Below are 27,186 nucleotides of genomic sequence, written 5' to 3' on the forward strand. Positions count from 1 at the left end.
TAGGAAGAAAATAGAATTGGAGTAATAAAATAAATAGAGATAGTTAGTTAAAGTTTTATAATCAACCGCAAAATGTAGTCTTTTGGGGATTTGGGTAGTTGTGTTTTTAAAGGTGGGGTAAAAAGTTTGTTGAGAGTGTTTTCTATTTTTCCGTTCAAAATAGTTTGTTGAGAGTGTTTTCTATTTTTCCGTTCAAAATAGTTTGTTAAGAATAGTTTGTTGAGAGGGTTTTCTATTTTTCCGTCCAAAAATAGTTTGTTGAGAGAGTTTTCTATTTTTCGGGAGAGGGTTTGCAGTTTTTCGGTCTAAAAATTACAATTAAGGAAGGGTTTGCAATTTTTCTGTGATTTGCAGTTTTCTTGTAGAATTATATTTTTTTTGTTATTTTCCTAAAAATACGGGCATGAATCTTCAGTCATACACCCTAATAACATCATATGTTCGAGTGTTAGCGAAATATATTGTACTTTTTTATCTTCCTCATCTTTTTTCTAGTGATTATAAATGTCTTGTATTGACAAAACAATTATTTTATATCTATTTTTTTGTTGATAGTTGCTTCAGCCACAATGTAACACGCAAAAGCATAACAATTGCTTGCTCGTTTTTTATTTCTCACAACATTCCAATGTTGTTTTGAATCATCAAATATAACGTTGTATTTTCTTATGAGTTGCAACAAGTATGTGAGAATATTAGAATGTAAAAGTTGTTTAGATTATAAAAGAATTGGATAGCACTATTTTATTTTCTAATATGGTATAATCTATGTATTTTTTTGAAACAAATCACCCGTCACCATCACAGAATGCAATTTCTTCGAAGAAAAATGATTAATTTTTGATATCATAGTAACAAAAGATGGTCATACTCATTCGTAGTTTAATTTTAATTATTATTTATATTTTAAATGGAATATTTTTGTTGATTATAATTAAATTATGGCCAAAGTCAAACAATCCATTAAGAGAAAATACTAACCCTGCTCTTAATAATAAAGCAGTTGTTGACAGCACACACCACACATTCCGTGACAATTTTGTCAAGATCTCTGAATTGGACATTATAATTGAAATTACTACCTTTACTCATATCCTACAAATAAAAAAAATTCAATTCTAATTATATTTGACAAAAGTTGAGGATAGGAACAAAAATAACTATAATCTAAATAGTCATGGGAAAAGGTGAGCACCATTGACATGTCTGAAAAATTATAGGCAAAGTCAAACATATCAAAGTTATCCATATTACGACGGTTGAGCCACTCCATGACATGAACCAATGGCTCATCTTCAACTCGGTCCTGTCTATTCTCTCGGTCCTATCTATTCTCTGAAACAACATAAAACACAATCCATATTTACTTAAATGAGGTTTATAACGTCCAATACAGAACCAAGCTCTTGTAACTAGTAATTACTATGGTATAATATAGGCAACCAGATCGTAGTTCAGAATCTCTAACAGGGCCGCAGTAAACATTACCCTGCATGTTTTAAAATTTATCAAAAATTACATTAGCTAGATGATTTGACTTGTAAGAAAATAAAAATTAAACCCATAAAACCAGTTTCACCACCATGGTCTCTCACACATCCCAAATTTAAATCTTTACCTTTCGTAAATTGTTTAAAGTGTCAGTCAACTTGATTGACGTGATCACTGGTGCATGGAGTAGTTCTCATTGAATATACGTCTCAAGTATATAACCAAAATCTTCCACTTTAAGAATAACCTGGAAAATGTAAATATATTATTATCTAAGATGATATGTTAAACTAATACATAACAAATATATAAATTAGAATGGATTAGTTATATAACCTTTCTAAAATAATCTAGTGGCTTTGGATCGCTGTAGAATGTGTACGCGTTGGGTTAAATAGTATATTCATCCAAGTCCCATATCAGATAGTAGAAAGAAAATAGAATTGGAGTAATAATATAAATAGAGATACTTAGTTTAAGTTTTATTTAAATTAGAATTGAGTGTATTGGGGATTTAGGTAGTCGTGTTTCAAAAGGTAAGGGTAAAAGAGTTTGTTGAGAAGGTTTTTTATTTTTCCGTTAAAAAAGAGAATTTGCAATTTTTTCGTTCAAAATTTGAAATTGAGAGAAGATATATTTATTATATTTCAACTAAATACTAAATTAGAAAGACAAATTGTTTCTAGGAATATACTATCAATTCTTTAATAAGTCAACCTTCCATGGTTGACTTTTAGACAAAAGTCAACTTTTCCAAAGTTATAATTTAATAAAGAATTTTAAAGCATTTTGCATCATAAGCAACAACAACGCCCACTAGGAATGTACTGTTATATTTTTTATGTCCACTAATGTGGAACAGAAATTTACAGAAATTTTGTAGATAGCAAACCACTCATAGTTGAGCCAACATCCAATACAAAACCCATTCCTTCCTAATATCCTGGCTCCCGTAACTAGTAATTAATATGGCATTATAACGGGAATGAGGTCCGAGTTCTAAATCTCTAACGGGGCCGCAGTAAACATTACTTTGCGGGTTTTATAATTATCAAAAAATACATTGAATAGATGAATTTGACTTGTTAGAAAATATAAATTCTCTCACGCATCCCAAAATTAAATCTTTAGCTTTCTTAAGTTGTTTAAATGGTCACTCCACTTGATACATGCGATCACTAGTGCATGGAGTAGTTCTGATTGAATATACGTCTCTGATATATATCCAAAATCTTCCACTTTAAGAATACCTTGGAAAATGTAAATATATCATTATCAAAGATGATATAATATACTAATACATAACAAATATATAAATTAGAATGGATTAGTTATATAACGTTTCTAAAATAATCTAGTGGCTTTGGATCGCAGGAGAATGTATACTTGTTGGGTTAAATAGTATATTCATCCAAGTCCCACATCGGATAGAAGGAATAAACTAGAATTTGAGTAATAATATAAATAGAGATAGTTAGTTAAAGTTTTATAAACAATTTCAAAATGTAGTTTTTGGTGTATTCGGGATTTGGATAGTTGTGTTTCTAAATTGAGGGTAAAATAGTTTGTCGAGAGGGTTTTCTATTTTTCCGTTCAAAAGAGTTTGCAATTTTTCCATTCAAAAGACGAAAAAGTCGTTTGCAGGAATAGTCTATCAATTCTTTAATAAATTCTTTAATAAGTCAACCTTTCATGGTTGACTTGTTGACAAAACTCAAATTTTGTAGATAGTAAATGAATCATCGATGACAGATCTTCCTTTGTATCCTATTTGCTAATTTTTCCTTTGTATCATATTCGCTAATTTTTTTTAACAATGGCTAATTTTTCCATACCTTCTTCTGGCTCCCGTAACTAGTAATGCAATAAACATTAACTTGCAGGTTTTAAAATTTATCAAAAAAATACATTAGATAGATGAATTTTATTTGTTAGAAAATTAAAATTAAACACATTAAACTAGTTTCACTGCCATTTTGGTCTCTCACACATCTCAAATATAAATCTTTACCTTTCTTAAGTTGTTTGAAGTGTCAGTCCACTTAATACACGCGATCACGGTGCATGGTGTAGTTCTTTGAAGTGTCCGTCCACTTAATACACGCGATCACCGGTGCATGGTGTAGTTCTTTGAAGTGTCCGTCCACTTAATACACGCGATCACCGGTGCATGGTGTAGTTCTGATTAAATATATGTCTCAGGTATATATCCAAAATCTTCCACTTTAAGAATAACCTGGAAAATGTAAATATATTATTATATAAGATGATAGGTTATACTAATACATAACAAATATATAACCTTCTTAAAATAATCCAGTGGCATTGGATCGCAGGAGAAAGTATACGTGTTGGGTTTAGTAATATATTCATCTAAATCCCACATCGGATAGTAGGAAGAAAATAGAATTGGAGTAATAATATAAATAGAGATAGTTAGTTAAAGTTTCATAATCAACCGCAAAATGTAGTCTTTTGGGAATTTGGGTAGTTGTGTTTCTAAAGGTGGGGTAAAAAAGTTTGTTGAGAGTGTTTTCTATTTTTCAGTTAAAAATAGTTTGTTGAGAGAGTTTTCTATTTTTCCGTCCAAAAATAGTTTGTTGAGAGAGTTTTCTATTTTTCGGGAGAGGGTTTGCAGTTTTTCGGTCTAAAAATTACAATTAAGGAAGGGTTTGCAATTTTTCTATGATTTGCAGTTTTCTTGTAGAATTATATTTTTTTTGTTATTTTCCTAAAAATACGGGCATGAATCTTCAGTCATACACCCTAATAACATTATATGTTCGAGTGTTAGCGAAATATATTGTACTTTTTTATCTTCCTCATCTTATTTCTAGTGATTATAAATGTCTCGTATTGACAAAACAATTATTTTATATCTATTTTTTGTTGATAGTTGCTTCAGCCACAATGTAACACGCAAAAGCATAACAATTGCTTGCTCGTTTTTTATTTCCCACAACATTCCAATGTTGTTTTGAATCATCAAATATAACGTTGTATTTTAATTGGATAGCACTATTTTATTTTCTAATATGGTATAATCTATGGATTTTTTTGAAACAAATCACCCGTCACCATCACAGAATGCAATTTCTTCGAAGAAAAATGATTAATTTTTGTTATCATAGTAACAAAAGATGGTCATACTCATTCGTAGTTTAATTTTAATTATTATTTATATTTTAAATGGAATAATTTTGTTGATTATAATTAAATTATGGCCAAAGCCAAACAATCCATTAAGAGAAAATACTAACCCTGCTCTTAATAATAAAGCAGTTGTTGACAGCACACACCACACCTTCCGTGGCAATTTTGTCAAGATCTCTGAATTGGACATTATAATTGAAATTACTACCTTTACTCATATCCTACAAATAAAAAAATTCAATTCTAATTATATTTGACAAAAGTTGAGGATAGGAACAAAAATGGACCGCAAAAACTATAATCTAAATAGTCACGGGAAAAGGTGAGTACCATTGACATGTCTGAAAAATTATAGGCAAAGTCAAACATATCAAAGTTATCCATATTATGACGGTTGAGCCACTCCATGACATGAACCAATGGCTCATCTTCAACTCGGTCCTGTCTATTCTCTCGGTCCTGTCTATTCTCTGAAACAACATAAAACACAATCCATATTTACTTAAAGGAGTTCCTGATCTTCAAGCTCATGTAACTAGTAATTACTATGGTATAATATAGGCAACCAGATCGTAGTTCAGAATCTCTAACAGGGCCGCAGTAAACATTACCCTGCATGTTTTAAAATTTATCAAAAATTACATTAGCTAGATGATTTGACTTGTAAGAAAATAAAAATTAAACCCATAAAACCAGTTTCACCACCATGGTCTCTCACACATCCAAATTTAAATCTTTACCTTTCGTAAACTGTTTAAAGTGTCAGTCAACTTGATTTACGTGATCACTGGTGCATGGAGTAGTTCTCATTGAATATACGTCTCAAGTATATAACCAAAATCTTCCACTTTAAGAATAACTTGGAAAATGTAAATATATTATTATCTAAGATGATATGTTAAACTAATACATAACAAATATATAAATTAGAATGGATTAGTTATATAACCTTTCTAAAATAATCTAGTGGCTTTGGATCGCTGGAGAATGTGTACGTGTTGGGTTAAATAGTATATTCATCCAAGTCCCATATCAGATAGTAGAAAGAAAATAGAATTGGATTAATAATATAAATAGAGATACTTAGTTTAAGTTTTATTTGAATTAGAATTGAGTGTATTGGGGATTTAGGTCGTCGTGTTTCAAAAGGTAAGGGTAAAAGAGTTTGTTGAGAAGGTTTTTTATTTTTCCGTTAAAAAAGAGAATTTGCAATTTTTTCGTTCAAAATTTGAAATTGAGAGAAGATATATTTATTATATTTCAACTAAATACTAAATTAGAAAGACAAATTGTTTCCAGGAATATACTATCAATTCTTTATTAAGTCAACCTTCCATGGTTGACTTTTAGACAAAAGTCAACTTTTCCAAAGTTATAATTTAATAAAGAATTTTAAAGCATTTTGCATCATAAGCAACAACAACGCCCACTAGGAATGTACTGTTATATTTTTTATGTCCACTAATGTGGAACAGAAATTTACAGAAATTTTGTAGATAGCAAACCACTCATCGTTGAGCCAACATCCAATACAAAACCCATTCCTTCCTAATATCCTGGCTCCCGTAACTAGTAATTAATATGGCATTATAACGGGAATGAGGTCCGAGTTCTAAATCTCTAACGGGGCCGCAGTAAACATTACTTTGCGGGTTTTATAATTATCAAAAAATACATTGAATAGATGAATTTGATTTGTTAGAAAATATAAATTCTCTCACGCATCCCAAAATTAAATCTTTAGCTTTCTTAAGTTGTTTAAATGGTCACTCCACTTGATACATGCGATCACGAGTGCATGGAGTAGTTCTGATTGAATATACGTCTCTGATATATATCCAAAATCTTCCACTTTAAGAATACCTTGGAAAATGTAAATATATCATTATCAAAGATGATATAATATACTAATACATAACAAATATATAAATTAGAATGGATTAGTTATATAACGTTTCTAAAATAATCTAGTGGCTTTGGATCGCAGGAGAATGTATACTTGTTGGGTTAAATAGTATATTCATCCAAGTCCCATATCGGATAGAAGGAATAAACTAGAATTTGAGTAATAATATAAATAAAGATAGTTAGTTAAAGTTTTATAAACAATTTCAAAATGTAGTTTTTGGTGTATTCGGGATTTGGGTAGTTGTGTTTCTAAATTGAGGGTAAAATAGTTTGTCGAGAGGGTTTTCTATTTTTCCGTTCAAAAGAGTTTGCAATTTTTCCATTCAAAAGACGAAAAAGTCGTTTGCAGGAATAGTCTATCAACTTTTCATGGTTGACTTGTTGACAAAACTCAACTTTTTAAAAGTGATAATTTAATAAAAAAAATTAAAGTAATTTGCATCATAAGCAACAATAGAGAAAAAACCCGAAATTTTGTAGATAGTAAATGAATCATCGATGACAGATCTTCCTTTGTATCCTATTTGCTAATTTTTCCTTTGTATCATATTCGCTAATTTTGCCATAGTCAGCGTCACACCATTTTTAACAATGGCTAATTTTTCCATACCTTCTTCTGGCTCCCGTAACTAGTAATGCAATAAACATTAACTTGCAGGTTTTAAAATTTATCAAAAAAATACATTAGATAGATGAATTTTATTTGTTAGAAAATTAAAATTAAACACATTAAACTAGTTTCACTGCCATTTTGGTCTCTCACTGTAACACCCATATATAAATACATACATCAAAGCATATAGGTATACATGAATCCAAGTATTTGGTACTGAAAATACTTATAAGTTCCTAGTCAACACATTATACATATTAATGCCCCAAATACAAAGTTCTAACGACGACATAATACATACAAGATGTTCAAAACAAAATACTAAGAACTAGATCAACAATGATCACAAAAGAAAAATCCACAACGGAAGCTTCACCATGTCCAAAATAAGCATAATGAATAAGGAATCAAACTGCTTTCTCCTTACCCTTCGCGGAACCTGTAGTACCTGAAATCAATATATAATGGGGTGAGATAAAATATCTCAGTGAGTTCCCTATCCTATGGATCCTCTCGGCTTTACAAGGTTCTAACCTATAAGTCTCAAGTCATAAAAGAAACTAGACCTTGAGTTCTCACGCTAACATTATATGGAATCATACTTAGAGTTCAACAACTCAAACACAAGATTACTAATCGGAAACCAATACCAAGGCATCCCCATATTCCCGTCCCCTTCTACGTCTAGGAGGTGGCATGAGTCATGGATCCTTTGGAAAATCTTGACATACGAAATGGATTCAGACTCATGAGCCTTTCCCCATGAATTGTCACTTCACATGGCCCGTACACCATCACAAGTCTCTACCCGTAGGTTCCATTCGTACACAAAAGCGGGAATCAAACCTGCCAAGATTATGTGCCTCTCTGCACAGTGCCTCTCTGCACGAAGAATGCCTGTTAGCATTCAAAGGAAAGATAAAGAAATAAAGAAATACAACGGTTCCGATTAATACATCAACAATGGTGATCGCTTCCGCAAACCACTAGGCCTGTTAGCCTTTCCTCATAAGATTCCAACGCGTATGTTCCATATAATGTCTCATCCTAGGTTTCTTTGTTAAGCTACATAACCTAACAATTCCTAGTTTCCTCACTTAACCTTTACTCATATACAATGAAATTATTCAACCCTCTTTGATATAACATATATATATATATATATATATATATAAAACAAAGGTAATTTATCACAATTATAGAGTACACAAGCATCATACCAAAAGTATAGCGTTCACATGATTCCGAACGATAACCAACCACAGTAATCAAGCAAATTCCCGACTTTCGATTAAATAATTCTCCCCCTTTTCCCAAAACCTACACTACTAGAAAGTACACGTTTCTAGCTTCCTACCACTTTGAACGACGATTAAAACAGAATCACGATTTAAAAGTTATGGTCGAAACAATTTCTCATTAAGCTAAAGAATTTGGTTAAGAAAAGCTTCAGTTCGCGCCGCGCAACAGCTAGGTCGCGCCGCGAACCCTCTGGCAGAAGCAAACCCTCATAATTCTCAACAAGGTTCGCGCCGCTAACTGATGTTTGCGCCGCCAACCTCTGGCAGTGGCAAGTCTCTAAGGATTCCCAATATGTTCGCGCCGCGAACCCCTGTACGCGCCGCGTACTGAAGGCAGAAACAAAACCCCCAAAAAACCTGCATAGTTCGCGCCGCGCAGCACTGTTCGCGCCGCGAAGCGCGCGAAAACTGGGTTCTCAGCTCTGTTCTTCACACAACAATCATGGCTCTAATCCAACTAGAACTACCCAAACTTATTCCAGATCATTCTAAAGCATAGAAACCACCTATATATGATATATTCATGGATTGTAAACACTTATTCATAATCATAGATGAATTTGGTCCAAAACCTAGGTTTGCATAATGTCATACCCCAATTTTTGACCTAAGATACCACTTCATATCATTGCATATGCATCATTTGCATCTCTAACAAACTGCATAGCTTGTGTTTGCTACTTGTGACTCAGCAGGGATTAATCAAGAAAATCACTCATCAGTACAAGTAACAAATCAACTAGGGTTTTGTTCTCCCTTCATCTCAAATGAATCATCTTCATCAATAATCAACATTTGATCCTCAGAGATTCATTTCAACAAGCTCAAAGACTTTGAATCAATCAGATTAGGGTTTTGACTGAAGTTAGCATACTCCTGATTTTTGCTCAGGATTTGACCTAATGACTTGGGACATGATATCAAGACCCCAAGTGCATCATTTTTACCTAATCTATTGACTCAAGACATCTCCTACACAAGGATTGATCAACAGTGAAATTTCAAATCATCAGATTAGGGTTTTTGAACTATCAGGGACTGAAATCAGGGATCACATTTGGGAAACCTTAAAAACCCCCAGGAAGTCAATCAAAGGTTTCAATCATCTTCAAATAATCCCTATCACTACTAAAAAATTCGCTTTTAGTGACCGAATTAGAGACCGAAAAAGCTTAAAAATCGGTCACTAAAACGTTTAGCGACCGATTTAGAGACCATTATTTTTCGGTTGAAAAAATGCTAGTCGCTAAGCATTTGCGACAAATTTAGTGACCGAAATTTAGAGACCGAATTTGTGACTGAATTCAGTGACCGATTTAGAGACCGATTTTAGTGTTCTCTTTCATAAAATAAAATCAAAAGTTGTGACACCTAGGAATCGAACTTATGACCTCCACATATTTAAAGAAGAACTTACCACTACATCACTTTACATCTATTGTTATATTTTATATTTAAACATATATACATATAGTTTTTTACAAATATATTATATGTTAAAACAATAAAAAATATGAAAATTTTATTAAAAATTAGAAATTGAAAGAGAATTAAAATCTTTAAAAAAATTGAAAGGAAATAATAATATAATAAAGAGGATTAAAAATAAAAAAACAAAACAAAAAATATTAGTGACCGAAATTTCGGTCTCTAATTTATTTATATAAATTAAATTGCATAAAAAAATATTTTTTGTGACCGATTTAGTGACCTCTTAAAATTTGCTCATGAATATCAAATTTTGGTGGCTAATTCGGTCACTACAGTGACTGAAATTTCAGTCACTAAATTTTGGTCTCTAAATCAGTGGCTGATGTATTTTAGTGACCGATTTAGTGACCTATTAAAATTTGCTCATGAATATCATATTTCGGTGGCTAATTCGGTCACTACAGTGACCAAAATATTTTGGTCACTAAATCGGTCACTAAAAGCGAATTTTCTAGTAGTGTATGACAATATCCAATGGAAATTGCATCTCAATTCAAGATCCACAGTCATCAATTTCATCAGATCGACAATTAGGGTTTTTGACCTAATTCACTAAACAACTGACTTTTTAATCAGGACATGGTGCCACAACTTAAACCATGACTCAATATCCTATAATGCTTCAATGAGATCCATTCATAACATTCATTTGGTGAGGATAGCCTGTTTCATTGGAAATCTCCAGAAACGCGATTCGTCTGAAAAAGTCAACTGTACAAGATCACCATTGACTTTTGGGGAATTTTGGTCAACCATGACTTTTGAAGTTTTGAATCATCAATATATGATATAAGAAGTCATTTGATCAAGAAAAATCAAGAAAATTAATCAAGAATCAAAAAGTCAAAAGTTTGACTTTCCATACTTAGAAAAATTTCTAAGTGTTTTTCATGGTTTTTTCCAAACTTTGGAAGGGAATTTCTCAAAATTTCACCTACAAACTGAAAAAAACTTCCAACATGAAAGTTGTAGATTTTGATCCAATAAACAACTTTGACACATCTAATTTTTTTCCATAAGATCAACCATTTAAGAGATATGGAGCTTCAAAGTTGGCATCTTTGGAAAATTTCACTTAAAACTTCATTTTTTTCAAAGTTCATGGATCTTTTTCACCCATTTCCTTAAAGGTCTTGAAGAAACTTTCAACTAGGGTTTTGAAGTACACAACATGAGCTTTCCAAAATGTCCAAGAGCATGAAAAAATATGGAGCATAGCTATGGTTTGGAATTTTGTCATTAGAGGCCATTATGCATGAAATTACAAGCCATTTTTACCAAAGTTATGCACTATTCTACCAAATGATCCAATTGATGACACATAGAGGCAATAATTGAAAGATATTTCTGGTTTGAGATCAGAATGGAAAGAGATAAGAAGCTTAGAGAAATAACCATGGTTTAGTTACTTTTAACCATATGCATTAAATGTGAAAGATTCCTTTCTATCCCTTAAGCCAAATCATCAAACTTTGAAGCAAGTTGCAAAGCTCTGAGTTCAGACTCTTTGGCCTATAAATAGAGGTCCAAACTCCATTCAAAATCACACCAAAGCCTCACAAATTATAGGCTTTCTCTTTCTTTCTTAGAATGCAAGTTTCTTGAGTTTCTAAGAGGTACAAAACTCAACCTCCAAACCCTTGAAGTTATGGCCAAAGTGATGGTTCTAGCAACTCATAAACATCATATGGGATGTGTTTGAACCACTCACACACCCCAAATCACCCCAAAACTCAGATTCACTTTTCAACCTCCATATGAACACATAAAGAGCCTTATCATGCCAATTTTCATTCCAGATCATTTCTGTCCAAATTAACACTTCCCACACCTCACATATATCACATATGAGCTATCCAAACACTCATCATCAACCTGAAACATCAGAATCATCGAGCTCGATTCACACTTAGGCTTAACTGCAGATCGGGTACCTCCAACTGCTCCAGGTGTTTTCAATTCACTCCAAGCATCCAGACACCTTCCATAAGGTTCATTGAAGCTGTCCAGATTGAGCAACAACATCTGTAACACCTCCTTTGCAAAATTCAATCTCCAGCTTAGCCGTTTTTGAGGTAAGTGCTCATGAACTTCAAACTCTATCATACATGCATCATAAATGAAAAACTGAGTTACCATCTTGTTTCTGCACCACCACTGAATAATAACCCTCAATCAATTGCATCATATCATGATCATACACGATTTCACAAAGATTTGTCATATTAGGGTTCTTAGTGTTCATCAGAGAATTAATCATCTTAGAGCAAAAATAAATGAAATTAAAGGTCATCATCATGTTCCTCATCCAAAACCGAGTGAGATAGACCCTTTGATCGATCAAAACAACACAGATTTGAAGAGATTCAAAAATCAGTTAGGGTTGTGTTCTTGGCGCGTTTTTTTGGTTTAAACAATTCAAATATTGGTTTTAAAATATATTAAACTGAAGGCGTATGTATTACAAGCCACAAGCGTGGCTCATTTGGTAAGTGTTTTGGCTGGTGAGAGAGAGGGCGTGAGTTCAAGTCCTTGTGGAGACAAAACCATTTTTTAACACTTTTTTTCTTCATTTTTTTTAACAAACTTCATCAATTAATTTAACTAACCAAATCAACTTATTTTTTCTTCATTTTTTACACACCTCTTATTTAATATACATATTTTGACAATATCAAAAAAAATCACAAAAAAAGATTTATTTAATATGTTTTTAATTAGGTTTAAAATGATACATTTTTAAGTATTTTTAAATACTTTAAATATTGTTTTTTTCATTTAACTTTTAACCTAATCACTTGTAAATATTTTTTGCATAAATCCTAATCATCTAAGTGTTAATTAAGTATAATCTTTTTTGCTTATCTTGATTAAATTAACTTCTTTCAAAATTCAAATCGTTTTAAAAACAAGCGATCACAATTCTTTTCAAAGACGATAAACCATTCTCTTTTTGATTTTCAAAAGAAGCTATTGATTAAATCTTTTTAATTGATCAATTGATTTTCAAAACGATGTGGGGCCTCTCGAATATTAGAGAGTATAAGACCCACTCCTTTTTCTTTTTATACAGTCTTTTTGTTCAAAACAAATAAACTTCTTTCAAAACAACTTTCAAACAGTTTTTTTTCAAACGACGCGTCTGTAAATAAAACAATCCACCATGTTTTATAAAATAAAACATGGGTCTCCACGTAGGTATAAGTCCCATTCTCGTACATGAAATTAGGTATTTCATTGTACACCTTTTTTGTACATACACTCACTACTAGAAAATTCGCTTTTAGTGACTAAAATAGTGACCGAAAAATTTCTGTCACTCTAGCCACCAAAATAGCCACCAAAAATTAGTATGCTATATGTAAAAAAAATTCTGTCGCAAAATCGGTCACTAATTGAAATTAGTCACCAAATTTGTGACCAAATATTCAATTTTAAAAAGCTAAAGTTAATTTTTGTTTTTTTTACATAATTTTAATTAATTTGGCGACTGAATTTCAGTGGCTAAAGTATATATAGGCTAAACTAATAACAATATAATACTATGTCTAGTGGTTGGTCATATGTGAAAGAAGGATCTTGAGTTCGATCCTTTGCTGCATTGTTTTTTATTTTAAATTTTAGTGGCTAAAAATACTAGACATAAAATGGCCCAGCCAAGAGTTGAAGCGGTGACATTTTAGTGCCAATAAAGATCTCCTACCAATCCATCTAACCATTTATTTTATATTATTTTGAATATCAAAACTATATGAACACATCTAAGCATTTTCCAAGTGTAGACAAAACGTTTCCACTTTCTTTTTCCGCGCTCGGTAATTTATTTTTAGGTAAATTCTTTGGTACCCATGAGTTTAAGTTGGGTACCAGTACCTTTAGTACAAATTGAATTTTACTTTTAATTTATTTTCAAATAAAATAAAATATAAAAGTGATGTGGCATTGAATTCTACTATTTGATTGGTTGAGGGTACCGGTACCCAACTAAACTCAAGGGTACCGGAGTGTTCACCTTATTTTTAAAACAAAATGATAGTTTTATTTTTACAGCTTCTTTGTTTCAAAATTCTCCACCAACCCTAGCACTCATGGCCTGGTAAATTTTTTTTTCCGCCGCACCTTGTTTCTCCGCCGCCCAATCCTCCTTGTATCTCCGTCGCCCACTCCTTCTTGTTTCTCCGCTGTTCAAATCTTTCATTCGCCGTCCGGTAACAACCGCAAAACCTTCAACAACATATCAAGGTCTTTCACTTCTTTCTGCTTCTCTTGTATGCTTCTTTTCTTTAATGGTTGTTTCTATTTATTATTATGGTTGTTTATTTGTTGTTTTTTTGTTTCTCTGTGAGTGGGATTTTAGCTTTTGATAGAAATTTCTTTGGGTATTGGATGCCCTATTTATGTGTGAGAAAGTGAGATACTTGAAAATAACATAATAAATAGAATAGAAACAAGTTTTATGTTTATTGTCAGTTGTTGTCATTGTGACAAAAGAAATTGATTAGAATAAGTTTAAGATGTTAATTCCATATGAGAATGAAATGCATTTTGACATAATTAAATCACTAATATTAAACCCCAGTAGATATTAATCACTTTAAGTAAAGTGATAGAAAGTTATATTGTCTTATGGTGGTGTTTAGAATTTATAAGATAGCATGAGTTTTTTTAATCTGGCTTGTAGTGAATCATCATTGAGAGTAAGTTCTTCCAAGCTGTAAGTTTGACAATTAATATTTTAGTAATGGCTTGTAGTGAATCATTATTGGTTTGCCTTTAAATATGAGGACTCCTAAGTAATCAAAATGAGTTAATCATGTAGTGAAACCCAGAATATTAGCTAGAGTTTAAAATTATTCTGTAGAGAAAAATTTACTATTCTCTTGATGGAAAATGTGTTGCTTGGAATTGCTTAGTTATAATTTATTTAGGCTTATTCTTGGCATATGTTCATTAGCAGCAATAGTTTTAATTATTTTTTATAATTTGGGTTGCAAATTTAAAATTTTAAGAACTGATAGCAATATGTAATTCTACCTTGTTAGTTGTGCACATGGTGAATAAGTGCTTTAAGTGCTATTGGTATCCTCATTTAACCTTCCTGTAGATTACTTTTATTTCAACTCTTAGAAAAACACTTAACTGAACTCAAACTTTGCTATAGTTATAGGTTCATTGCAACATATTACTATTAATTGTCCTCTTACTATAGTCTCCTAGTAATTTTTCTGACAGTGAAACTAAGTCTCTATTTTCATGATCATTCTTCTCATTGTTAGATTTAAATTATTTTTGTTGTCTAACTCTTGTTGTTTCTTTAATTGAACTTCCCTGTTTGATTTGCACGAGTAAATTTTTAATTTCAATAAATCTGATACTCTTTAGCAACAACTCTAAAAACTTAATAGTAATTTAGCAAGTGTATCAAATTGTTCACATAACCATATTCTCATTGTTGGAAGTAGAATTTTTTTTCCCTTTTATTCAGGTATGCTCATTATTTTTATATTGACATTGTAGATATTTGGGATCAGAGTGCTCTACTTTTTATACAAGAACTCAAGGTAATTTTTTGAAAAATAATTGTAGAAGGTGAGATCCTTTAATATTTTCTTGAATCTAGTCTTATATATATTGTTTGCCTTAAATACCATATATGAACTATAATATGAAATTATAAGTTATTTGTTCTTTTTTTGTGTCTAACTCAAATACTATACATGATATATATGCTCTGTTTAAATACAATACATGATCTATATACTTTAATTATATTACAGAATAAACATGGACATCCGACTACATCGTAGTTGGATGTATAATAGGTTAAATCCTGGTCGGAAGGGGTACACTGACGAGTCTCGAAATGGGTTAGATGAATTTGTATCATTTGCACTTCGGCAAGAGGGCATAATTAATAGTGAAATTAGATGTCCTTGTTCTAATTGCAAAAACGTCCCTTTGAAACACTTCGAAGAAGTTAAAGTTCATATTTTTCAAAAAGGGTTCAAACCTGATTATTGGTATTGGACATGTCATGGAGAAAGTGATCCGGAGTTACTTGTACGAATTAATAAACAAAAGTTTGCACAAGAGGGTCATAGCAACAACCACAGTAGATTTGAGAATATGGTTTATGACGCTGTTGGACCAGAACACCAAATGCAATGTGAGGAAGAAATGGAAGAGTCTCCAAATATTAATGATCAAAAGTTTTATGATTTACTACATGCAGCACATAAACCATTGTGGCCTGGATGCAACGATCATACTGAATTATCTACTGCTGTTAGATTATTGATGATTAAGTCAGAGGGGAACATGTCTCAACGGTCTTTTAATCAAATGGTGGCACTTATGAAGGAGACACATCCTCCAAACAATCTTGTTCCTAATGATTATTATAGGACTAAGAAAATCGTTTCAAAACTTGGTCTCACTGCAGAAAAAATAGATTGTTGTGTTAATGGTTGTATGCTATACTACACCGATGAATGTAAACAACTAAGAGAATGCAAGTTTTGTAATGCACCTCGTTATAAGAAAAAAAAGACTGGCAAGAAGAGTTGCAAAGAGGTGCCCATGAAGAGAATGCATTATTTACCCTTAATTCCCAGACTTAAGAGATTATACGCTTCAATGAGCTCTGCTCCTCATATGAGGTGGCACTATGAAAATAAACGAGAACCAGGAGTGATGTGTCATCCATCGGATGGAGAGGCTTGGAAACATTTTGATCAAACTTATCCTGCCTTTGCTGCTGAAGAGGGGAATGTAAGATTGGGATTATGCACTGATGGTTTTACACCATTTAATCATACAACGTCTTCTTATTCATGTTGGCCTGTAATTGTTACCCCTTACAATCTTCCTCCAGAACTGTGCATGACAACTCCCTACATGTTTCTCACTTTGATTATTCCCGGTCCTCATAATCCAAAGAGCAAGATAGATGTTTATTTGCAACCATTGATAGATGAGCTCAAACTTTTGTGGGATGAAGGAGTGCTTACATATGATATTTCCAGGAAAAGGAATTTCATAATGAAAGCTGCATTAATGTGGACTATTAATGATTTTCCGGCATATGGAATGTTGTCTGGTTGGAGTACAGCTGGAAAATTAGCATGTCCATATTGTATGGATAAATCAAAATCTTTTTTCTTGAAGCATGGTGGCAAGTGTTCTTGGTTTGATTCCCATCGTCAATTTTTGCCTACAGATCATGCATTTCGAAGAAATAAGAATGCATTTTACAAGAACCGAGTAGAAAAGTCTCGACCTCCAAAACGGTTGACTGGGGATGATGTGTGGGATAAAGTATCTGATTTCCCTAAAGTAACTGAGGTCGATCCTTGTATATGTGATGGGTTTGGTGTGTCCCATAATTGGAAAAAACAAAGTATTTTTTGGGAGTTACCTTATTGGAAAACCAACTTAATAAGGCATAATCTTGATGTTATGCATATTGAGAAGAATGTGTTTGATAATGTCTTTAATACAGTGATGGACATAAAAGATAAGACCAAAGACAATGCTAAGGCAAGAATGGATGTGAAGAAGTATTGTCGAAGAAAGGAGTTAGAATTACAAACACAATCAAATGGAAGAGTTTTAAAGCCTAAAGCAAAATATGTTTTGTCTAGTGACCAACAAAAGGTTGTGTATAAATGGGTTTCTGAGTTAAAAATGCCTGATGGTCATGCTTCAAATTTGCATAGATGTGTAAGCAAAGGTGATGGGAAGCTTATTGGAATGAAAAGTCATGATTGCCATGTATTTATGGAGAGATTGTTACCAATTGCTTTTAGTGCACTTCCCCATCAAGTGTGGAGTCCTATAGCTGAGTTGAGTAAGTGTTTCAAGGATTTATGCTCAACAACTTTGCGTGTGGACGACTTGTTACTGATGGAACAAAATATAGTGATTACAACTTGCAAATTGGAAAAAATATTTCCACCTGGATTCTTTAATTCGATGGAGCATGTTCCGATTCATCTTCCTTATGAAGCAAGAGTTGGGGGTCCTGTGCAATATCGTTGGATGTATCCATTTGAGAGGTAATCATTCAAATTGTCCAACCTATAAATCTACATTTTTAAGTTTTCGTAATTAGTAGTTAACTTTATATATATTATTGTTTAGGTACTTGAATAGGTTGAAACAAATGGTTAAAAATAGATCGCATGTAGAAGGGTCGATTTGCGAGGCATATCTATGTCAAGAGACTTCTCATTTTTGTTCATATTATTTTGAGTCTCATGTGCAATCTTTGAGAAATAAAGTATGTCGAAATGATGATGGGGTTCAAGATGATGATGTTCAACATACTTTATCAATTTTTAATCATCCTGGTCGCTTAGCTGGAACTCGTAAGAGTCGGTATTTGGATGAAAAAGAATTAGCTGCTGCACATTTGCATATCCTACTAAATTGTGAAGAAGTCCAACCATTTATTGAGTAAGTAAATTAAACTTTACTTGATTTATCATTTTATATTAATCATATAGAATGATTTTAATAATAATAATAATAATATCATGTGTTAGATGCTTTGTGAAATATTTGGAAGAAAGTCATCCAAATATATCTCAAGCTGTCGTGGACGGTAGGATTGCATCTGAATTTCCAAGTTGGTTTCAAGCATATGTAAGTTTCATGCAATTTCTAAAGCGATTTCAACTATAATACTTAACTTATCTTATAGTTGTGGAATATAATGAGTTTATGTTGCCTTTTGGTAGGTACATGACAAAAATAACATGGTGCAAGATTTGTATTTGCACCAGTTAGCATATGGTCCTAAGAGGAAGGTTTATACTTGGCCTATTTATTATGTCAATGGTTTTAAGTTTCACACCGAAGAATGGAGTGCTGGAAAAAAACCATTAATTGTGGAGTTTGTGTCAAAGGTGACGATGAAGGAGTTGAAGAAAATTATTATTATGGGAATATTAAAGAGATTATGCAAGTTGAATACCTGGGAGAACCAACCAAACAATTAGTTTTATTTAATTGTGAATGGTTTGATGTTGTTGCCAATCGTGGCATGAAAGTTCAGCACCAATATGGCATTGTGGAGGTTCATCACCGTAGAAGATATTCAAATTATGATCCTTTCATATTTGCAACAAATGCTATTCAAGTTTATTATGTACCATACCCAGGAAAATTAAAAGAAAAGATTGATTGGTGGGTTGCCATTAAAACAAAACCTAGAGGCAGAGTCGATGATCGATACACATTAGAGGTTGCATATCAAGATTCAACAACAACTACAACAAGTGTAGATTTTGTAGCAAATGATGAGTTACTTGACCATTTAAGAGATGAAGGGGAATATGAGGAAATAGAAATGAGTATTGAGGAACTAGAAAAAGAACATGATGAGAAAGACGAGGAGAACGAGGACGAATTTGATTTAGAAAATGATTTAGAATACTCCGAGTATCAAGATGATGGCACTAACATTGATATTGATGATGATGGTGATGATGATGAGATGATACATGGACATAATGATTATTAAATTGTAATATTTTTCATTTTGTGGAATGTGATGCATTTAGTTATTTTATGCTATAAACAATTCTAATTTTTTTTTTACTGATTGCAGATGGCAGGTGAAGATAAAATTAAGGAAAAAGCTTCAAAGACTCGTAAATCAAAACATATCAAAATTTCAACTCCACACATGGCATCCCATGATGCACCTCCACATATGACATCTCATGATGCACCTCCTCACATGACATCCCATGATGGACCTCCTCGTACGACATCCGATGATGCACCTCCACATATGACATCTCTTGGTGCCCTTCCTCATGTTACACATCCTTCTAAGACATTGCATTTTGCATCTCCTCATAGTATATCTCATGTTGCACCCTCTTCAAGCACATCTCATGTTAGACCTGTTTGTAGGACATCTCTTACTAGGAAATCTAATGGCCTTCCTCATATACCGACATCTGCTACTATGACATCTAATGTCCCACATCCTTATGTTGCACCTCCTATAAGGGAATCTGCTACTAGGACATCTAATGTCCCTCCTTCTCATGTTTCATCTGCTGTTAGGACATCTAATGTCCCACTTTCTCATGATGTGTATACTACTAGGACATCCAATGTCCCACTCTCTCGTGTTACATCTGCTGTTATGACATCTAATGTCCCAGTTTCTCATGCTACATCTGCTACTAGGACATCTAATGTCCCACTTCCTCATGTTGCATCTGCTACTAGGACATCTAATGTCCCACATTCTCATGTTGCATCTGCTACTCGGATATCTAATGTCTCAATTCCTCATGCTGCATCTGCTACTAGGACATCTAATATCACACCTCCATCTTCAATGCGAGGGGTAGCATCACCATCTATTTCACAACCTTATGATTCTGATGGAGCACAAACCCCAAGATCAAGCGAAACTGTTGTTCCATCTGAGACACAAAGTAGTGGCGGAAAGCAAACTTTGTACCTTGACTTGCAAGGGTATATATTTATATATATGAATATATCTATATTCAGTACTTTTCATATAATATATACATTTCTTAACTATTCATATGTATTGTTTGTAGATTTTTGCCTTCGTGTGCGGCCGCTAGTGGGATCGGAGATATCATTAGGAGTAATTATAGTATGCCATGGAACTCATGGAAAAAGATACACATTGATACAAGGGACTTGTGGTTTGGAGAGTTTAAGGTATTTTTTTAATATGTGAAATTTTAGTAGGTGTAATTGAATTAACATTTTAGATAGCCATATATATTTTTCTTAATGCTCTATGTAGTTTAAATGAATTAATTTAAAATTTGTAACAGATCATAACTTAACTAAAAAAAAATCTCAGTTATTAAATATACTTATTAGCAATGATATATAACTTAACTAACAGAGCATTAAGTAGAAAAGGTATGTTTCTTAATAGTTTAACTTAACTAACAAGGATTCGCATATGAGAAAGAAAGCAAGATAGCCATATATATTATAAATTCCAGCCACATATTTTAGGACTTCTTTCCTTGTGTTCTTCTTTCTAGTAGCCAAAAGCCGCAACATTAAATTTGATAGTGTTCTTCTTTCCTTGTTTTATCAATGATAATTGTTCAATTAAATATAAGAAAGGATGATGAACAGAACATAGAAATAAAGGGACAAAAACATATTTAATTCATAAAGTTGTATTTTTTTTAACCTATCATAAATTTGTTTCATAAGTTTGGTTATAAAGTTTGTTGGAACCATCCTTTTCTTAGATAATTAATTTTCATACTTCTTTTTCAATACAATTCTAAATTGCTATTGTTATGTTTATCGTTTTAGTAATTTTAGTTGTTTATGCTTGCTATGCAGAAAAAGTATAATTTTGTTCCACCGGATGATGCATGGGCTAGAAAGAACTTTGAAAAACGAGGTGCAGCAATAATGAAAAATAACCTAAACAAGGTTCGTGTCACAAGGAAAAGACCAACATGGATTAATCAGAATTTGTGGAATACATTATGTGAGCATTGGGGAACTTCAGGATATAAAAAGAAGAGTATACAAGCGAAAACAAACCGAGCATCTGACTGTGAAGGTTTTGGAATGCCCCTACACACTTGTGGCTCTATCTCCACATCCCAACATAGAGCTAATTTGGTAAAGTTTATTTTATTTATATAAACCTGATGTGTATATAAATGGTTTTGTGTGCTATTAACTCTGTATTTCTGCGGCATATGTTTGTGCTTTTGACTGATTTTGTGTGTCGTGTTTTCACTGCATATGTTTTGTTTGTAGAAAGGCAAGTGAAAATCTCAAATTCTTATTGAAACAAATATATACTAGAATATTGTAAGGCTTATTTTAGGTATTGTGGGTGTGCCTTATGTGTTGTGGGTGTGCCTTATATATTGCATATCTAATTTGCATTATTTCCATGATAAAAATTCAGCACTAACAACAATGTTTTCAAGATCATTAGTGGTACAAATCTGTTAGGAACTGATGTATAATTGATTGTTTTTCTATTAGTGGTACAAATATGTTAGGAGCTGATGTGTAATTACGTAGTTCCATGTGTTAATTAGTGGTTGATGCATTTTGTTGCTACTGCAGTATATACTTGTCTTTTGTTATTGATGTGCAAAGTTGTTATTAAATATATATGCAAAGTTTGGTTATTCTTTGGATTCTAGTTCTAGATCTAATTCATATTCTTTGTTTTGTTATAGACGGAAATGAATGGCATTCCCCCCACTCCTTCATATTTGTTTGTTCACACACACCAACATCGCAAGAATAAGACTTGGGTTGATCGAAGATCGGAACATGTTTATGTAATGAGTTCTCAACTTTAAATAGTTTTTTATTTTTTATTTTTCATGTTGATTTCATTTTATTTTACTTTATTTTAAAATATTAATTAGTCTTATATTTGTGTAAATAGGAAAATTATAAACGTAGATGGGAAGAATTAACCCAACAAGAATCTTCGCAAGGAACTCCGCCACCAAAGGAAATTGATGTGTGGACCGAGGTTGCAGGAATAAGGAAAGGACATGTTTATGGTCTTGGGAGTGAATCTTCTTTATTTGCAAGCAGGAGAAATTACCGTGGTTCAAGTTCCTCGTCAACTGAATGGGTGCAAAGACATGAATTTGAAGAACTGAAAATTGAAAGGGAAGAAATGAAAATTGAAAGGGAAGAAATGAGGAAGGAAAGAGATGAACTTCGTGATGCGCTAAAACAATTGATGGAAAGCTTAAACTTTCAGCCCAAGCCATATATTAGAGAACAAGTTCATGAAGATGAAGTGGCTGAAGATAATGATGATGTGGTTGATGATAATGTTGATATGTCTGATGATAATGTTGGTGTGTCTAATGATGATTGATGGTGAAGAAATAGGAGACAAATGACAAGTGAAATAATATGGTTTACTTTTGTATGTTTGTAGTTGTTTTTTGAGTTAGGATATTGACTTTTTGTATGCAAGAATTGAAAGGGATTTATTCCCCCTTTGGTATGTGTCTGATGATGTCAAAGACCAATTTATCAGTAACTTAGCATGGTTATGTTTTGGATTGATTTTGTATTTTTTTATAAGTATTTGGTAATACTTAAATATATTATATATTATGTCCATATTATTGTGTGCTTGTTAAATTATTTGGTGTATATGAAATCATTTTAGAGATATTAAATTAGATTTCAAAAATTATTTACAGGGATAGTAAATTATTAATAATAATAATTAGAAAAATTCAGATTTTAGAGACGGAAATAGAGACCGATTTTACCATACGATACTATATAATTGGTGGCTAAATCGGTCACAATGTGCAAAAAAATTAATTTCAAATCAGTCACAAAATCAGTCTCCGAAATCGGTCTCTGAATCAGTCACTAAAAACCGGTCTCTGAAATGGTCGTAACGGACCAGCGACCAGGGTTTTCGCTACTGTAAAATAATGGTCACTGATTTGGTCGCTGATGAATTTAGAGACCGATTTTTCATATTTTCAGTCACTATTTTGGTCAATAAAAGCAAAATTTCTAGTAGTGACTTTTTTGTACATACCTCGATCAATTTGTTTTAACTTTTAATAACAAATCAAAAATAAAGGTTTTCTTTAAATCTTCCCAAAAATACCATGGGCCTCCATGTAGGTATAAGTCCCAAGCCCTTTTGTAAATACCTGTTTACATAGCTTTGAATAAACTCAACGGACCTCTCCCCGAGTATGAGTCCCGAGCCCCCGTGTATACAAATGGATCATGCTTACAGGTATATTTCCTTCATAAACTCCATTATATACACACACTTTGTCATATATATGTATAACTGTTCATATTTGTTCATGTACTTGTTCATGTTTGTTCGTACTTGTTCATACTTGTGATTGTGTTATATATGCTTGTTCAACTTAGTACAACACTAGGTTCCCCATAGCCTCCTATTGGGCTTCGTGCAAAGAATCTCCCTAGTTTAGGTTAGGACATAGAGTATGGTTTCCCGGTGAAATCGCTCTAAGAGCTCAAACCAACTATACCATGCCTCCACTTGGGCTTTGTACAAACGAGTGACCCTCTCATAGCCTCCTTTTGGGCTTACAATGCAAGGACCCTGGATTGTCCCTCCCATAGCCTCCTCTTGGGCTTACAATGCAAGGACCCTCGGATAGCCTCCTCTTGGGCTTCGTACAAGGACCCACGGGCTTCTTATAAGCATCCCCAATATCCAAATCAAAATACCCTAGGAGATTAGACATTTATCATCTCTATGATAGGAGTATCTCTTCTATATCATCACAAACAATCAATCAATCAAACTTTTTTTGCCACAAGTCTGGCTAATCAATCAAACTTTTTCTTGCCACAAGGCTGGCTAATCAATCAAACCGTTTTGCCACCATACTGGCTGATTAATCAAAGTTTTTGTCACAAGGCTGACTTCATTGAAACTTTTGCCACGAGGCTGGCTGATTAATCAAAACTTTTTGTCACAAGGCTGACTTCATTGAAAGTTTTTGCCACAAGGCTGGTTAAACAAACAAAATCAAACAGATGTATGTGATGATATAGATTAGATACATCGAACATTGAGATGACATTTGTCTCTTTTCCTTTGCTTCCACTAGCATAAGTGGGAACTACGATTGCTCTGACTTTCTCAACATCCCTTTGAGAATACGTAGGCACAAGGTCGATCCTTGGCGAGCAAAACAAAACACAAAAAAAAAACCATTCAAACCTTAGCACCCGTAGACCCCGAGCTACAGATGCTCTGATTCCCTCTAAGGGATATGTATGCAGAGGATCGCGATGATCTTTGCGAGCATAATCAAACAAACACCTTAGGTCCCACCTATTTCACAAAAACCTCTCAACAACATGGAATGAAGAACAAAGCAAAGAAACCTATAGAGTACTATAGATACGTTGGGTGCTAATACCTTCCCTTCGTATAACCAACCCTCTTACCCAAAGATCTCTCCCCCCACTTTTAAGGTTATTGCAGCTTTTTTCCTTTTCCTCCTTTGGAAATAATAAAAATTTTGGTCGGTACAAAAGAAAAATCATTTTTTGAGCACTCGAGCCCAAAGAAGGCATCAGGTGTCTCATCCCGAAAAAGACAACGATTTTTCCCCGCGACAGAAAAATGGCGACTCCACTGGGGACCATCTTTTTATTGTTTCCAAAGGAAGGGTTATTTCTATTTGCCTTATATTTCATTTCATTTTTTTGTTATATGTGTGGTTCTGGTTCTGTTACTTGTGTGGTTCTGTTACAAGTGATACATTATGGACAAATCCTAACCCGGATTAAGTACACATAAGAAATTAGGTGGAGGGTATAGTCATGTGCAGGCGCACGTGAGAATCCTTCCGCTCAGTGGAGGTTCCTTGTTGGTAATATATGTTTAGCATGTTTCGTAGCGAAGACATTATTACTTTCATTCAACTGTAGAAGCTGAGTTGGCCGTAGAACCCCAACCCATCCTGGCCTTATTAGGTTGTGGTGCAGAAACTATTCAGGTGAAGACTTGGATTAGTTGTCATGCGGAGAACCACACTCAGACGAGTTTTTCTTGAGAATATTGCTGGCTCATGAGTTTAATTGTGGAAAGCCGGTAATATCCGAAAGAAAAATGTAGACTCTGACGTATCAGTAGAACATGTTGTGCAGGTGATTAACTAGAACTATCCCATTTTTTGTTCTCTGACCTCATGCTCGTGACTCTGGACCTTTGAACCTATGCGTTACCATGTTTGTGTTACCATGTTTGTGTTACCATGTTTGTAGTACCATGTTACCATGTTTGCGCTACCATGTTTGCTTTACCATGTTTGAATATGTGGCATCCGTGCATCCATGCATTCATACATTCATTAAAAAACCCATCTTTTTCCATAAAAAAAAACATGATTTTTCCAAAAAAATTTAGAGAATTTTCTTTGCAAACATTATAGGATTAAGTTATGGAAAAAAGGTATACCAAAAAGTACGGTTTTAAAGCGCCTGATGTAGAAAGACTGATAGAGTTAGCATCTTCTGTACAAGATCCTTCTAATTTTAGGAAAAGTTATGGAAAGCTTTTGCCTATCCTGAATACTCATGTTGATGAAGGACTTCTCAAAACTCTGGTTCAGTTCTATGATCCCGTCTACCGTTGTTTTACCTTTCCAGACTACCAGTTGGTACCGACTTTGGAAGAATATGCCAATCTTTTAGGTATTCCCGTGTCTGACAAAATACCCTTCAATGGTTTGGAAGCCATTCCTAAGTCACACGTCATTGCAGCAAGTATCCACATGAAAAAGTCTGAAGTAGAGAGTAATTGGACTACCAAAGGAAACCTCCCGGGTTTAACCTCACACTTCCTAATAAAGAAAGCCTTTGATTTCATCGAAACTGGTAGCATGATAGCTTTTGAAGCCATACTAGCCTTGCTCATCTATGGGTTGGTTCTGTTTCCCAATGTCGACAACTTTGTTGATATCAAATGCCATAAAGATCTTTCTGATTGGAAATCCTGTTCCGACTTTGCTTGGTGACATGTATTTCTCTGTCCATCATAGGAATCGCCAAGGCGGTGGAATCATTGTATGTTGTGCACCTTTGTTGTTCAAATGGATTGTTTCACACTTACCTGAGTATCCTATTTTCACAAAAAACCGAGAAGGTTTGCGTTGGCCTCGAAGACTTATGTCTCTTACTAATAATGATATTCATTGGTATACCTTGGCTCGCTGTGGTACAGAAACCATTGATAGTTGTGGAGAGTTCGCCAACGTAGCCCTCATTGGTACACAAGGAGGAATTAACTACAATCCGGTCCTAGCCCGACGACAACTCGGGTATGCAAATTCAATTAAACCCATTGGTCCCTCAGTGGAAGGATACTTCTACCGAGAAGGGGATAATCCTAAAAGGTTGAAAGCAAGAATGGTGAGAGCTTGGTACGACGTCCGATGGAAAGAAAAAGGTGAGGAAAGAAATTGCATTGCCATGGACGCCTACACCTGCTGGGTAAAGAAAAGAGCAAAGGAGTTTTAAATGCCTTATGCTTATGAAAAACCCATGTTTCCTGCGGTGTCTCAACGACCCAACATTCCCACTATGGAAGAATACCAAGACACTTTAGCCAAGATGAGGATAGAGAAGGATGCTTGGGAAGAAAAGTTTCGTAGAACTGATGTGGAAAATAGAAAGTTGAAGAAAAGAGTG

The 27,186-nt window shown here is 33.5% G+C and overlaps 2 protein-coding genes across 2 annotated transcripts; both read left to right on the top strand.

Moving 5' to 3' along the window:
* Positions 1 to 14,058: 14,058 nt before the first annotated feature.
* Positions 14,059 to 23,141, top strand: LOC131643546 (uncharacterized). The gene is made up of 7 exons (XM_058913795.1): positions 14,059 to 14,199; positions 15,475 to 15,518; positions 19,571 to 20,457; positions 20,547 to 20,673; positions 21,325 to 21,612; positions 22,188 to 22,292; positions 22,403 to 23,141. The coding sequence occupies exons 3-7, from the start codon at positions 19,571 to 19,573 to the stop codon at positions 22,847 to 22,849; spliced, it is 1,854 nt and encodes a 617-aa protein (XP_058769778.1). The 5' UTR covers positions 14,059 to 14,199; positions 15,475 to 15,518; the 3' UTR covers positions 22,850 to 23,141.
* On the top strand, positions 18,021 to 19,485 carry LOC131643547 (uncharacterized). Its single transcript, XM_058913796.1, has 3 exons — positions 18,021 to 18,414; positions 18,504 to 18,603; positions 18,699 to 19,485. The coding sequence occupies exons 1-3, from the start codon at positions 18,122 to 18,124 to the stop codon at positions 18,957 to 18,959; spliced, it is 654 nt and encodes a 217-aa protein (XP_058769779.1). The 5' UTR covers positions 18,021 to 18,121; the 3' UTR covers positions 18,960 to 19,485.
* Positions 23,142 to 27,186: the final 4,045 nt, after the last annotated feature.

This window comes from Vicia villosa, linkage group LG1, assembly GCF_029867415.1.
Source record: "Vicia villosa cultivar HV-30 ecotype Madison, WI linkage group LG1, Vvil1.0, whole genome shotgun sequence".
NCBI lineage: Eukaryota > Viridiplantae > Streptophyta > Magnoliopsida > Fabales > Fabaceae > Vicia > Vicia villosa.